A 15,362-nucleotide genomic window follows, 5' to 3' on the forward strand; every position below is an offset into this window, starting at 1 on the left:
TCATGATTTTAGATTAGAATTTGCATTTAAATTCTTAAAAGCATAACAACTTTGTTGAACGCAACTTAAAAATATAGTTGTTTTATAGTGAAAAGTTTAAAGAATTTGTAAGCGTATGATAAGAACTTGATAAAGTTCAAATCCATTATAGCATATCTTTGAATACAGCTATTCTTGTATTGGCAAAATCTATAGTACAAACGAAAGAAGCCTTAATATCTTTAAAAATTTATTTAAAAAGAAATTAGAAAAGTCTTTTACAAGTCACAGATACAAATGTAAATAATACGTGTATTACATGTGATAAAAAAGTTTTAACTACAAACAGGATGAATCAAAGAGATTCAATCAGAGACGTCTTCACATTAATGGATCATGCATACTTTATTGGACTTACTGACATCACATGAATGTCAATTACGGATCAAAACTACAAGAACACTTGGTAGTAGATTCTAATTTATCACTTATAATCTAAGTTATGCCTATGCCTTTGGTGAATGATGGATTCCAAAAAATTCATTTAAATGATTTTACATGTTTTAGCAATTGCTAAACTTGAGAAAATTTTCCTATTCGTTTATTTGTTCAATAAATAAGATTTTTTTTTTTTTTTCCCACTAAAAGGTATCCAAAAGATCCTGTTGCAACCTCCCACCTTTATTCTCTATTGTTCCTAAAGAAGAATGTAACAAAATTGTAAGCTATATTCTATGCTTCCTCACCTCCCCACAATATAAACCAATACTATAAAGTACATGAACAAATACCATCACATATCAGCAAAACCACTTAAAACGGAATCCACATCTGGAGTCAAGATGGCACGCTTATCGAGCTCCCCAACAATGCAGCAATACTTCTCTGCCTTATTAATAGCTACAACATCCTGGGCAAACATACAATCCAAACCTGGGGTAACCTGAAGCCATTTAAAAATCAGATGTTAATTACTTATCCTGCAGTAACTCGAGAACTTAAAAAGTGAATACATGTAAGCTCAAGTACTTTTAATAAAATGAATTTTGATGTGCATTCCTTAGTCTCATTATTGAGTGTACTCACATCATAAAGGGTATCACCCAGCTTCAGCTTGACAGCACCACTCTTGTATACTAGCATTTTACCCATAAAACCTGCTGGTAACTCATCCAAACTACACGTCTTCTCCATAGTTCTTTTACCCCCATGTGGCTTTGAGCTTCCAGTTGCCTCCTGGCCTTCTCCTGTTGTTGATCGCTTTTTCATAGGCATAGTTGGTGGTAACTGAAGAAAAAACATGCTTGCTTCCAGATTCTCCTCCTGCAAACCGACCTCATGAAGCATTTATAAATAAGCTAAGCATATAGCACTATTTGATATTGTTACATTTACTAACCATTAGACCAAGTTCTTCAGCTGGCTTCATTGAACTTTCATCATAATCCATGGTTTCTGAAGTGTCACCAAATTCCTCCTCATCAAGAAGCTCTACAAGCAATAGAAGAAAGTCAGTCATATAGTTTGGTATGCAATCCAAGTTTGTCATGACAGTTCATAGACAAACTCTGGTACAAGAAAGGACTCAAACCAAATTGTAAGACATACTTTAGTAGGTAAGTAGTTATGCCCAATTCATTCTAAAACCTAAGTAATTCAAGGTAATTTGTTTCAACGTCCTACTATTCTTGGGTAAAGTAGTTTTTTTCTTTTAAACAAACCTGGACTTCCTGAATATGGTCTCCTCAGGGGAAGAGTTACAGGATAATAACTGTAATAGTCCTGCAGCATTGGAATAGAAAAAAAAAAAATTATTATACACAAAAAGAAAGATAATTAGACAGAGAATGCAGCAAATCCAGTTTGAGAATACGAAAACAAAAATCCAGCAAAGCTACATTAGTTTTTTAAACAGGGTCAAGGTTTTACCTACCCATGGTTCCTTGTATTCTTTCTCCTCCGTTAGACCTGAGGCATAGCCACCAGCAGAATCAAAATTATAAGTGTAATGCACTGGAAGTTTCTCAGTAGTAGCTTAGAATAAAATGTATCTAAGAATAGCATACCATTAAGCCCAGCTCTGTTACTGCTACCCCCACCTTTGGGAACACCATATGATTTTATAGAAGTTGATCCACCCCCGTAACCAAATGCAATTTGTGAAGATGCAACTGCATATTTTAAGATAAAAAGAATAAAAGCCTTTCCACAATTTAGCAACAGAAGCAAGAAATAGCCTTTCCAGAAATTTACTGCCAAAATTTCCTGGCATCATAGTAGCATAGATTATGCATATATGACAAGAATACTTCCTGAGTTAGAAATCAAAGTACCCAATGGATCCAAATTTAAGCTAAGACTGAGCACTCAATTTGTTTTCATAATCCATAATGCACAACAATTAAGTGAGAAGAATGCAATATGAATCTTACACATTCAAAGTGAATTTGGAAAACCAAACATTGGGTTTGTCACAAACTTTCAGCTCTAGAAGCAATAAATCAGAGAACGTGACTCTCATATATGGAGGACAAGTTCAATCTTTGCCTCGAACACAAAGAATGTATTCATTAAACAAACAGTTGAATCATACTGTATTGACACTGGGCAGAACTAGACCACATATTATTCAGTCAATTAACTGTGGTTGGAAAACTCAAGCTTTGAAGGCAAAAAAGCCACAAGTATAATTAAAACTATTAAACTTATTTACATAGAAACAACAAAAATATAAAAATTCTAATCCAAATTCAACCAAAACTAAGAAGTGGCCAAATGTGGCAAGAAAGATATCAAATTACCTTTTTTTTCAAATTTTGGTTTTGTCTTCATGTTACCTTGCTAAAAAACAGAAAACTGAATCATAAGAAATATGGAACAAAAGATTGAAAACTGGATAATGTGATAAACAACCAAAACAATTGACAAACACATTTTCATTGAAACGTCGCAGCAAATCCCTGGCCTGGGCACTGGCAGTCTCAGCATTTTCAACTTCACTGCAAACAGAAAATAGTGACAAGACAGACAGGTTAAAATGAAGTCAAAACAAAGAAAAGTTAGCCTGACTGCCAGTTACCAAAAATAACATACGTTTTGACTTCAGCCTTTGGTACACGCAGAGGCGGAGCTTTTGGTGCAAATCTCATCTGCATCACAAAATAATCCAGTAGAAAATATTAAAAAAAAAAAATTAGCCTTCCCATGCCACTTTACATATACATATATAGAAGGAAGGGATGAAAGCAAACCTTTCTGGGGGCATTTGGTTTGTTAGAAGGGTCTGACTCCATCACAGTTGAATAAGAAAAATCTTCAAATAAAATAAGAGTTCAAATGTAACGATTAGTAAATTGAAGGACTATTAGATTTTGATATCTGATATGGTAACGTAATGTTTATACTAATATAGTCAATGATTTCATTGTAAGTGATGTAGTGAGATCATCAACTTTGAGAGAGGAGAAGAAGTGAAGGCTAACCGTTTACACCAAAAGGTTGGCTGGGAAGAAGAGAAGCTAATAAAAGAAAGCGGCCAACCAAAGACTAGAGTTCTCCTCAAACCTTGTATTTATAATAAAACCTAAATTTAGAGTTTTAGACCATTTACAATTCTACTGTTAATAACCTACTGTTTATTTATTTTGCAATCAAATCTTTTCGTGCTAACACAACCGACTTAAAGCAAATTAAGGCTTCATGAAAATAAATATATAATTAGATATCTTATGTTTAAATAAATAAAATATTGTTTTCTTTAACATATATATATATATATATAGAATTTAAAATTATTTGTATCTGTAACATGTTAATGAGGTTAAACTAATGTTCTTCTCAAATTCATGCTTTTACTTTTCAAAAAACAAAATTGTTACAGTACAAAGGTTTACTTTTTTTTTAATAATTTTCAATTAGTAATCTATGTTTTTGGCTTTTCTGTAAATTCTCTGAGGCACATATTCTGAAATAGACTTTAACAATTTAAATATATTGATTTAACCGATATGGTTGAATAATAGATGGTTGTATTCATCCGAATTCTATCAAAAATAAGATCACAAGTTTAGTGTCTGTCATTAGTGAACTCACCGTTCTCATTCCCAATATTCACTTTTCTCATATCCCACTTTTTAAAGACTATATGAGTTTTGCTGCAACATTCCTCAGCCTTAGGTCCATGCAATAGCTGAAGCATTCAAATGCAACCAATTCTTTCAATTCTATTTGGTAGTTATGGTCCATCCTTTTCCATATTTCTGGCTAATACATTACTTAATGTTTTCTCTGGCTCTTGATTTGAAATTTTGCTCGAAAGAAAAGGGGTTTGAACAAAGCATGAGGGCTCAGATACCTGATTTGTCAATACTGAAGAAAAAAAAAAGCCAGTCACACAACATACGTAAAAATGATCAATGGTTTCTTCCTAATTTCTCACTGCCTGCCCACTTTGAACAGATGCAATTAGTTGAGCCATAACAGTAGCATACTGAACTGCTGTGTGCTGTGATGTATAGGGTTCCGGGAGGCCATACTCAGTAAAATTAGGTTCCATATGCATAAACTGACCCGGCAATGATCTTTTTGACAATGCTTCTTTCCATATCTCTAGAAACTCTTCCATAATTTGCCTCGATTTTTCAATTGAAGAAATGGGAAGGTACTCCACCTACAAGGAAACAAGTGACTTCACCAACATGAAAACTTTTACATTTTAATGACAAGAATGATAAAAATGTATGAGCTACAGAGTAGTTAACAGAGGTACTTAGCAAGAGAGAATATAAGTATTTTTTTTCCAAGGCCGTGGAAATACACTTCAAATGCTACAAAATTTCAAGATATCCATAATACTGTATAAGAGTTTACTATAGCAGAAAACACTACAAAGATTATATCTCCGCACTTGCAAAGTACAATCACTTGAAATCAACAAGGAGCAGCGATTCAGTAATGAAATTATTTTCTAGGCGCACAAGCTCTATTGCCTAATAAAAAAGAACTAGGGACTAGCATATTTGGCATATATTTCAGTAACTCCATAAAGTGTATGTATGCCAAGGCCATGAGATCAACCCTACGGATTAACAAGTCCTGAGGTTAATATCCAAATCAGCAGTGATACCAATCTCTACAAAAAGCTCTAACCAAAGTTGTTAAATACACAGCCTTCACCATCCATTTCAACAAAGATCATGCAACATAAATTTGCACAAGTCGATCACACAAATCAAAATGCAAAAAATAGACAATCTGAAATTCCTTCCAACTTCCTATAGTGTAAAGAAAAGAGACAAGATGTATACACGCAGAAAGCTTAATTCTCAACCACACTTACACCAGTATTAATCAATCAATAAATAAAACTTTGCCACGCTATGGCACATTACGCATCAAATTTCTCAATAATTTATATCAGAAAATTTAAATCCCAAATTAACTTGTCTTAAAAATTCATTTCTTTAACATGCAACATTAAAGTAGTAAAATTCAACAAGAAAATACCAATGAAATATAAATTCTCTACAACTTCATCCATAACAAATAAATCAGATCCGTACACATTACTCTTCCCCGAAAATACATTATCAAATAGCTTTACATAAAAGCTAGTGTAAACAAACAAATAAACATAAAAATGATCAAAATTCATTCAAGTTGAGTACCTCCATAACTATTCCTCTCAAATTTTCAGAATGAGTAGGCACAACTTTTCCCACTCTTAATTGGAAGTCACCCAGTTGATATTGAAAACCCTGCAAAGACCATCATACGCTACAACAAATTACAAAAACAAAGTATTAAAATTGAGCTTCGTAAATGTTAAAACAAACCTCAAAATTTAGGGCTACTCTCATTTTGTAAGACTGTAACTTCTCCATTATATTCTGAATGGAGGAATCAGCTTCCATAACGATCCGCTGAGCCCGTATTACGAAATAATACTTGTTTGGCTGTTCTGGAACTGAAATCCCTAGAAAATCTCGCGGGAATTCCCCCGCTAGAGACTGGTCTGTTTGAAACTTAAATTATCAGAATTTAGAAAATCCAAAAATAAGTCAATAAAACACTCTATTAAGAAATTAAAAAAAAAAGAAAAAACCTCGTAACATGGGTTTGTAGAATGTGAGGGTAGCTTTCCAGCGTCCTTCTTTAACGCCGTTGATGCTCTCAACACACTGCGAGACTTCGTTTAAGATTTGACTGTTGACGCTCGTGCCTGCATGTGGTTGCCAATGCAAAACCCTAACAAGGAAAACAGTTTAATCGAATCAACAGCTACCATTTTTCAGCGAAGATAAATTTTCGAAGAAAGGTTCTTTTTGTTTTACCATTTAATGGGCATCGTGATAGCTTAGCTGCTTGTTCCGACAGATTGGTAAACCAGTTTACTGGAGTGAGATCTTAGTGCGTTTTTGAGAAGTGGAACGGTGTAGTTTAAAGTTGCTGAATCAAATAGCTTCATCAACCCCTGAGTTTTATGAAACTTCGTCTCGTTCCAGGTCTAGGGTTTTTACCACCACCACCCCTGTACTATTTAGAAAATATACACAAACCATCATTTTACCTAACTCCGTTCAATTTGAACTAACGTTCAGGGGTAACAAGGTAATTTCATGTTTTTATTCAGTCACTACAAATCTACCGTAACAACCGCCATTCCGGCCACCGTAAACACACAGAGAAAAACATAGCCATTCCATCGCCACTACCACATTTCAAAAACTTCAATTGAATCCAGTCCACCACAGCAAAATTCATAATTAAAGAAAAAAAAAAATCCAAAACCATCACAAATTTAGAATAAAAACATATATCCTAAATCAATCTGTCGAAATCCATAACCTCCACAATCTATCTCTCCATCTCACACTGCCGAAGTCCAATAAAGGTTCAACGGGTTGTCGACGGTACCTAACTCCTAAAACCCCCCTTCCTCTCATACAACCCAATTCCGGTGGAAGTTCAACGGTCATCGAAGGAACCCAAATTCTTTAACCTCCCTCCCACTCACATTACCGAATTCGATGGAAGTTCAACGATTGTCGACAACAACCAAATCCTCCTATCTCTCTCAATCTCTCACATTGCCAGACTCCAAAACATATAGTTTGTGGGGTATAGGACGGGAATGCGACGACTTTGCGCCTTTGCGGGAGCGTCTGTTGTGAGGGGGAGAGAGGAGGTTGCCATTTTACAGTAAAATAGTTTTTTTTTTTTTTTTTTTTTTTTTTTGTCCTTAGTTCAGCATTTCTGCTTAGAACATTGTTAAAGTAATTGACTATTTAGTGCATGACTGCACTATATTCTAAAAGGAAAATTATGGGTAATATGGTAACTTAATAATTCTGCTAGATTTTTATTTAATATAGGGGCTTATAGGTCAAATAAATCTCACCGTTAGTTTAAATTGAAATGAAAAATGTGGTTTGTGCACATTTCTAAATAGTATCAGCGTAGTGCTGATGAAAAGTCCCGAAATGGACAAGTGCTTATTAAGTTGGGAGAACGACTTATACATACCCAAGATTTATCGTAATAACAAGTTGGTACCCAAAAGGTTTTGAAATGATAAATAGGTAATTTCCGTTATGTTCTGTTAGTGATTTCTGTTTATTACTGTTTATTAATAGTGAAAAGACTAAAATGCCCTTAAAAGTTTGAATTTTAGTTTTTTATAAATTTAAAAATTTCAAAAAACCCCCTAAGTTTACAAATTTCACTAAATACCCCAATATATAAAAGTTTTATAAAATAACAAAAACACCCCCCACTGGCAAGTGCCAAATTCCGGCCCCTACCGCCGGAATCTGCCCGGAAAGTTGCGTTACGACACAGACCCATCGGATCTGTGTCGTAACGCGTCAATCTGGCCTTTTTCGGCCAGATCCGTGGCTGATCTGGCCGGAAAAGGCCAGATCTGGCTGTTGCTTCGACGGCCAGATCTTGCCTTTTCCGGCAAGATCCGTGGCGGATCTGACCGGAAAAGGCAAGATCGGCACGTTACGACACAGATCCGACGGATCTGTGTTGTAATACAGTTTTCCGGCCAGATTCCGGCGATGGTGGCCGGAATCTGGCACTGGGGGTGGTGGGGGTGTTTTTGTCATTTAACAAACATTTTATATATGGGGGTGTTTAATTAAATTAGCAAACCTAGGGGGTTTTTTAGAAATTTTTAAATTTATAAAAAACAAAAATTGAAACTTTGAAGGGCATTTTAGTCTTTTCACTATTAATAAACAAAAATCACTAACAGAATATGACGGAAGGTACCTATTTGTCGTTTCAAAACCTTTTAGGTACCAACTTGTTTTTACAGTAAACTTTGGGTATGTACAAGTGGTTCGCCCTTATCAGTTTTGCAAAACCTCGGGATAGTAACCAGTGTCTTTATTTTATTATTTTGGATATAATTTTTGAAAAAGAAAGAGTGGGATGGTTATTATATAAAGTACGATTTAAAAGATAACAAAAACATATCTTAAGTTTGTTAATTTATTAAATATTCATGTAATAAAATATTAAAAATTAATAAGAATATTCACATTCACCCATTAAATACCAGCAACCAGTCATCACCACTGAAGGATAGTTGAAGTTGTCGTATTGATGCACAATCGGTCAAATCTACCGTGCACCAATATGATCTTTTTCAGCTAGATCCAATATGGATCTAGCTGAAAAAGGCCAGAACTGACCACACTTGGTCGTCAATGACGCCAAAGATGTGATCGTTGTTGACTGACCACACTTGGTCGTCCATGACGGCCAAAGATATGGTCATCGTTGATGGTCAACGACAACCATATCTTGGTTGTTGTTGACGACTAGCTACAGCCGTAGATTTAGCCTTTCGAAAAAAGCTAGATTAGCGCATTACCAGCCAAATCTAGCTGGTAGTGTGCCATTATACCAGATTCCTTCTACTTTCTGATGGTGGTGGCTAGAATCTGGCAAATGTGGGTCGGTGGAGGTGTTTTTGTTAATTTCTAAACTTTTTTTGTGGTGTTTAGTTAAATTAATAAATCTAAGGGTTTAAAATAATTAAATAAAATAGAATATGATTTTCATAATAGGGAAACAAATGTATATTTTTTGTAGGATAATAATAGGATAGTGTAAAAATATTAAAACAAAATCACCCTTACTCGTCATCTCTACGTACTATATCCAATGGAGGCAAGAAAAAGTCCCATCAGAATTAAAAATATTATGATTTTTATTTGTTTTAAATTTTTAATAATACCTGATATGCTAAATATAGAAGGAAAAAAAAAAGGTAATGACCTTGTCATAAAATAAACACAAAAAGATTATGTTAAACATCTTGTATAAAATAAAAGACAAAAAAAAAAAAAAAAAAAATGCATAAACATAAATCGATTATTGTAATAATTTATGGTTGTTGTTATGCCATAAAATTTGGAGGAATGCTATCTTACTCACTCCCCCTATTCAATTCTCTTACTCACCTTTGTTAAAATGTTAATCTTATCCACTTTTTCACTTTTTTAACAAAGGTGAGTAAGAGAAGTGAGGAGGGGGAGTGAGCAAGGCTAGCATTATTCTAAAAATTTTTATGTGTGGATTCACGCCACATATAAACTTGAATGTTGTGCTATCACACTCTCATAAAAATCAAGTTTGTCAGCACTTGGCACAACCCTAAGGGTCTGCTTGAGAGTTTTTTTTTTTCACTGGTTTTGGAAAGTTTTTAATTAGATTGGTTTTGAGGTGTTCTAAAACCATTACTTGTCAGATTTTTTATAGACTGGTTTTGACTGATTTAAAAACCCCCCAAAACCAATATGGTGTATTTTTGAGGGGTTTATAAAACACCCTAAATCGGGGTGTTTTGGCTGGTTTAAAAATTTTATCCCAAAAAAACTACTATTATTCCATGATATACAATAATCCCTTTGCTGCTAAAAAAAAGGTCACATAATAAAGGGGCAAGGGAAAAGACGGACCTTTCTTCGTTTGATTCTTCCTTCTCCAGCTTCTTCAATTCTCTCAACAAGGTTTGTTTCTCTCTTTCTCTCTCATTTTTTGTTTGGGTTAATCATGTCATGCTTAAATGAGGGAAGGATCCTTTGTTCTTCTTAATTGATTTGCCCTAGATTTGCAATAGGTTATTCTTTTTAATTAGGTTTTTAGTTGGTGGTAAAATTAATCACATTTGAGTTTTTGTGCTTTCAACAGTTCACTTGCAGATTTATTGCAGAGATTGTAGTTAATGGTACTATTGCCTCCATGGTTGTGTTGAAATGGTACCATCATCTCCAATTGCTTACACCTACCCAGACTGTTTATTTTTATCCCTCAAAACAGGCAGGCATGGGACGAGGTTTACACGATGCTAATGAGTGCAGTTTTTGCATCCTATGAATTTCTTATGAAAAAATCTACTCTATTCTAGTGAAGATGAGAAACCACGCTGGCACTGATGCTGGGCAGAGTATATTTTGGTAGAAAATAGTCTCTCTGCTTGACGCAGTTAAAAATGCACCTATATCTCCTTAAACATGTGATAATTCTTGAAATTTTTGCTTCAATTTTGGTTGCTTATATTCAAATTATTTATTTTTCTGAACAGTTCTCTTTCAAAGTTTGCTGTTCTTGGATATGAATTGGGTTATTCAATGGAAAACCCGAACTCATTGGTAATGTGGGAAGCTCAATTTGGTTTCTTTTGCATATATTTTCAGTAAATCTAGTTATTGAGTGGAAGTCAAATTACTGAGTATACTAATAGTGCCAACATAGCGAATGTCATCAACTAAATTACATATTTTAGTGAGAACATACAAATAAATTAAATAATATACAATGAAAGAACTTACAAATAAATTAAACTTAGAAGAAACTTTGATACTAAGTATTGGTAATTGAAAAAAAAACTCCCAAGTACTGTTGAAGTTGAGGTATTTTTATGGGCATATATGTAAATTTATCATTTTAAAAAACTGTTAAAAACGCTGAAAAATAAACTCAAAAGCACAGATTGGATATTTTAAAAACTGCTACTAAAAATCTCTCAAAATTGTTATGATGATTTACCCTCAAAACCTCTATGATGGTTATCCCCATAACCGCTACTATAAAACTTCCAAACAGACCATTAAAGTCATCATAATTTGAGGAAGAAACGTTATGATTTCTTCAAGCCAGCAAGCAGATAATCATTTCATTTAAAAAGCTCGAGTAGACCATTGATACACATTAAACGGGGGCTAGAGAGATAGGCGTTGGGTAGACATTGGAGCTTGAGCCATTATTTTTCTTTATAAAAATAACATTATTATATTTTTGTACGTACAGGTGTTATGAAAAAAATAATAGAAGAATAATAAAATAACAATAAATGTAAGACTTACTTACAATATCAACTACTCTAAAAATCTCTTTTATCAATATTTTATTTTATGTTTCCTTAAACATATATTATCATTACATCATAAATACCTCACTTGTAGATTCATAACAATTTTTGCACGCATATTTCGTTGGTCTCAAAATTACACATCAACAGTTAATTAATTTATATGACTTATCTCATGGAATACTTTTATTTCACACAAGGGGTCCTTTTATAAGGTGACAAAGAAACTTGTTGATACCTTTGTTGTTCAAATAAATTAATTATGGTCCCTAAAGTTTGGCATAAACAATAAAGTCCCATATGTTTTCATTTCTTAAATGAGAAAGCACAACGTAAAATGTATTGTTAAATTAGTTGATTTACAAGTTTTAAATGAATATAAGATCACCGTTAAGTATCCCAGTGATGTTATTGCTTTAAATTTTAAATTAGGAAATACAACTTAAAATGTTTTGGTTGCATTTGGTACACTTTTTTTAATAGGATTTCTAAAATCCTATTCTGAATACATTTTAGGATATGATTATGAGAATATGTTTGGTACATTATTGAAAAACTGTTTCTAAAAATATTTAGATTACTTTTTAACCCCCTATATTCGTTAATTTAGCTAAATACCTCTCAAATAAAAGTTTATAAATGAACAAAAACACCCCCACCCTCCTAATCGACTTTCGACAGCTGGCCACCACCGCCGAATGGTGGCTGTCAATCGCCAAAATGACGCACGATCAGTTGGATATGGCCGATCTTGCTGAAAAATGCCAGATCTATGGCTAGAATTTGGCCATCGTTAACGGCCAGATCTGGTTGTCAATGACCAGATTTCTGGCTATAGATCTGGTCGAAAAAGGCAAGATCGGCACACAATTGGTTATATCTAGTCAGTAGTGCATCGTTTCGGCGTCGACGATTACTGACGGGTGACAGTGGCTTGGGTGGGTGGGGGTGTTTTTGTTAATTTATAAATTTTTATTGTAAAAATGTTGTTGTTAAATATTTTGAGTTAAATAGAAGGGGATTGGATTTTGAATTGAACAATCAATATTAAAACAAACACGTTTTTCACTATATTTGATAGAATAATATAATAGAATAAAGTATGAAAAGTGTACCAACCGCAACCTAGTTCACTGTAGTATATAAGTATTCATTTACTAGACAAGGGACAAGATAAATCTTTTCTAATATTTGAAAATGAAATTTTGGACCATTCTTGTACAACAAATCAAATTCATTTAAAATAATTTCTTTTTTTAATAATTGGTTTGTTATAATTCTTTGTTTAATTTATCAACTTTTACCACATCTTACATTTCTAATTTAGTTGTTATATTATTCAATTTTACTAAAATATTATTGTTAAAAAACAAAATAAAATCAAGAAAAGTTGTTTCAGTGTCACAATAAGGGTTTCACTAACTACTCTTTAAGGTTTCCCATAAATACAGGCTCGTATATACTAGGGGTGTCAATCGAGCGGAGCCACTCGCGAGTCGGCTCAACTCAGCTCGTTAAATACTCGAACTCGACTTGATTATAATCGAGCTGAGCCGGCTCGAATAATACTCGAATTAGGTACCGAGCCAAGTTCGAGTCTACCCCAACTCGACTCGAGAGTCAAGAGTGGCCCGTTTAGGATTTTTCTGAAAAAAATAAAAGTTTTAGGTCTGTTTGTAATTTGACATATAAAAGTTTTAAAATGTTGCATATTAACCCAAACCCCAATTAAAGTTTTAGGATTTTATAATTTATTGTGCAATACATTGTTGATGTGTTGATTTGGATGTGGTTTTTGTTGATTTAGATGTGATTTATGTTGATTTGGATGCAAATTTACCAAAAATTTGATCTGATTTATATAAAACAAGATTTGTGGATTATATAAAAAATGGGTCAAACGAGCCGTAATCGAGCAAGTTCGAGCTCGAGTTAATCGAGTCATAATCGAGCTTTTCAAGTCGAGTCAAACAAGTATGAGTCGAGTCACGAGCCGGCTTGATTATAAAAGAGTCAGGTCACGAGTCGAATTTTTCTTACTCAACTAACTCGTGACTTGGCTCGAACTCGTTTAATGCTTAACCGAGTCAGGCTTGTTTAAGGTGATACTCAGCTCGACTCGGTTCGGCTCATTTATAGCCCTAGTACATACCATTGCATTATTATGCATTTAGACATAAAATTATGAGTAGTGCTACATGTACAAACTAAATATACAAAACAATGCTCTTTAATTTACACATCATTCATCTAAGTTATTGAGATTTAATAAGTTGACTTTTTATGTGCATTTATACATTCGTTTTATGATACATTAGTTTGTATGAAAGAGTTTGTACATCTAGCATTATTCTAAAATTATTGAAAAAATTAACACTTAGCATTCTTATGGCTAACACCGTTAAAGAAAGCTTTAACAGTTGTGGGAAATTTTACTATTTTATCGTTTAAGATGGTGAGTGCACAAATAAATGACTATAATGCCCTAGCTAAATAAAGAAATTACGATTTATTTATTTTTACATAAGTAATATAAAAATTGATAATTTACAAAATAAATATTTTTTAAAACAAAAATTCTTTAAACCTGATAACGGCACTTGTCCCACTTGCCCCCCATCACACCCACCCCCCCCAACAAAACTCAATACTATGCGAAAAAGAACTCCACATGCATATGGAAGCGATCGCTAATCGTCCTCAAGGTTCATTACAAGCCGAACCGCCTAGTCGTTGGAGGCAGACCACAGGACCCCACCACCACAATCCCCTAGGTAATACGTAACGGCCTAAGTGGGAATTCGATCCATAGATCTCCAGCTTAGGCGAAAACCATTCTGCCGCTCGTCACTAGGTTACTCACTAGTGGGTGGTTTTGCTTTTTTTTTTTTTTTTTTTTACGTTTTAATAAATTTGGTTTATTTCCTGTTGGTTTGGTTAGGTTTTAACAAGTTTTTAATTTCTTAAAAATATTATTTTATATTTTATTTGTTTTTAAATTTGGTTTATATGAAAAATTAATAATGCAATAGTATCTACATGCATGTATTTATGGGAAACCTTGAGGGTAGTTAGTGAAATTTGCCCGGACTTAACATGACCTTTATAAAAAGCTTTTCAAACATTTAAAAGAAAAGCTACAATTTTAAAAAATTTCCAAAAAATATAACATGAAACTCCCAAGCAGACCATTAAGTCATCATAATTTGAGGAAGAACAATTGCTATGCGTTATGTTTCTTTAAGCCAGCAAGCAGATAATCATTTCATTTAAAACGTGGAGTAGACCATTGTACATTAAACGGGGGCCTAGAGAGATAAGCGTTGGGTACACATTCGAGCTTAAGCCATTATTTTTCTTTATAAACAAAACATTATTTTATATTTAACGTACAGATGTTATAAAAAAATAGTCAGAGAAATAATAAATAAACAGTAAACGTAAGACTGCTTACAATATCGAACACTTAAAATCTTTTTTCAATATTTTATTTCATGTTTCCTTAAACATATATATCACGACATCATAAATACCTCACTTGTAGATTCATAACAATTTTCACATGCATATTTTGTGTGTCAAAATCACGCATCACAGCTAATTCATTATATGACTTATTCATGGAATACTTTTATTTCACACAAGGGGTCCTTTTATAAGGTGACAAAGGAACTGCTTGTGATGCCTTTGTTGTTCAAATAAATTAGATTATGGTCCCTAAAGTTTGGCATAAACAATAAAGTCCCATTGTTTTCATTTCTTAAATGAAAGCACAACTTAAAATGTATTGTTAAATTAGTTGATTACAAGTTTTAAATGAATATATAATCACCGTAAGTATCCCAGTGATGTTATTGCTTTACATTTTAAATTAGGAAATACAACTTAAAATGTTTGGTTGCATTGGTACACTTTTTTAATAGGATTTCTAAAATCCTATTCTGAATACATTTATGATAGAATTATGAGATGTGTTTGGATATTATTGAAAAACTGT

General features: G+C 33.4%; 2 protein-coding genes across 3 annotated transcripts; both read right to left on the minus strand.

Annotated features, from left to right (window-relative positions):
* Positions 1-251: 251 nt before the first annotated feature.
* On the minus strand, positions 252-4,178 carry LOC116126370. 2 transcript variants are annotated; one of them, XM_031412072.1, is made up of 11 exons: positions 4,072-4,178; positions 3,231-3,292; positions 3,073-3,128; positions 2,912-2,978; positions 2,781-2,820; positions 2,046-2,150; positions 1,913-1,947; positions 1,701-1,761; positions 1,379-1,470; positions 1,066-1,302; positions 252-922 (listed from the first exon to the last, which is right to left on the minus strand). In XM_031412072.1, exons 1-11 carry the CDS (start codon positions 4,175-4,177, stop codon positions 773-775), a joined length of 1,011 nt encoding a protein of 336 aa, XP_031267932.1. In that variant the 5' UTR covers position 4,178; the 3' UTR covers positions 252-772. The 2 variants fall into 2 exon arrangements, with proteins under 2 accessions (XP_031267932.1, XP_031267933.1); XM_031412073.1 differs by lacking the exon at positions 4,072-4,178 and adding an exon at positions 3,462-3,700 and having other exon boundaries at positions 255-922.
* A 127-nt stretch (positions 4,179-4,305) lies between these two features.
* LOC116126372 (mediator of RNA polymerase II transcription subunit 20a) lies at positions 4,306-7,092 on the minus strand. The gene is made up of 5 exons (XM_031412074.1): positions 6,312-7,092; positions 6,083-6,225; positions 5,814-5,992; positions 5,646-5,735; positions 4,306-4,648 (listed from the first exon to the last, which is right to left on the minus strand). Exons 1-5 carry the CDS (start codon positions 6,323-6,325, stop codon positions 4,406-4,408), a joined length of 669 nt encoding a protein of 222 aa, XP_031267934.1. The 5' UTR covers positions 6,326-7,092; the 3' UTR covers positions 4,306-4,405.
* Positions 7,093-15,362: the final 8,270 nt, after the last annotated feature.

Source organism: Pistacia vera, unplaced genomic scaffold (genome assembly GCF_008641045.1).
Source record: "Pistacia vera cultivar Batoury unplaced genomic scaffold, PisVer_v2 Contig179, whole genome shotgun sequence".
Taxonomy (NCBI): Eukaryota; Viridiplantae; Streptophyta; class Magnoliopsida; order Sapindales; family Anacardiaceae; genus Pistacia; species Pistacia vera.

What these genes read in the sequence shown, in the direction of transcription:
- LOC116126370 (XM_031412072.1), bottom strand. Translation starts at nt 4,177, where the DNA reads ATGCTTCAGCTATTGCATGGACCTAAGGCTGAGGAATGTTGCAGCAAA. An exon ending in GAATATTGGGAATGAGAACG is followed by an intron (nt 3,293 to 4,071) that starts GTGAGTTCACTA and finishes TTTTATTTGAAG; the next exon opens with ATTTTTCTTATTCAACTGTG. An exon ending in TGGGTGATACCCTTTATGAT is followed by an intron (nt 923 to 1,065) that starts GTGAGTACACTC and finishes AAATGGCTTCAG; the next exon opens with GTTACCCCAGGTTTGGATTG.
- LOC116126372 (XM_031412074.1), bottom strand. An exon ending in GAGTAGCCCTAAATTTTGAG is followed by an intron (nt 5,736 to 5,813) that starts GTTTGTTTTAAC and finishes TGGTCTTTGCAG; the next exon opens with GGTTTTCAATATCAACTGGG. An exon ending in TGAGAGGAATAGTTATGGAG is followed by an intron (nt 4,649 to 5,645) that starts GTACTCAACTTG and finishes GTTTCCTTGTAG; the next exon opens with GTGGAGTACCTTCCCATTTC.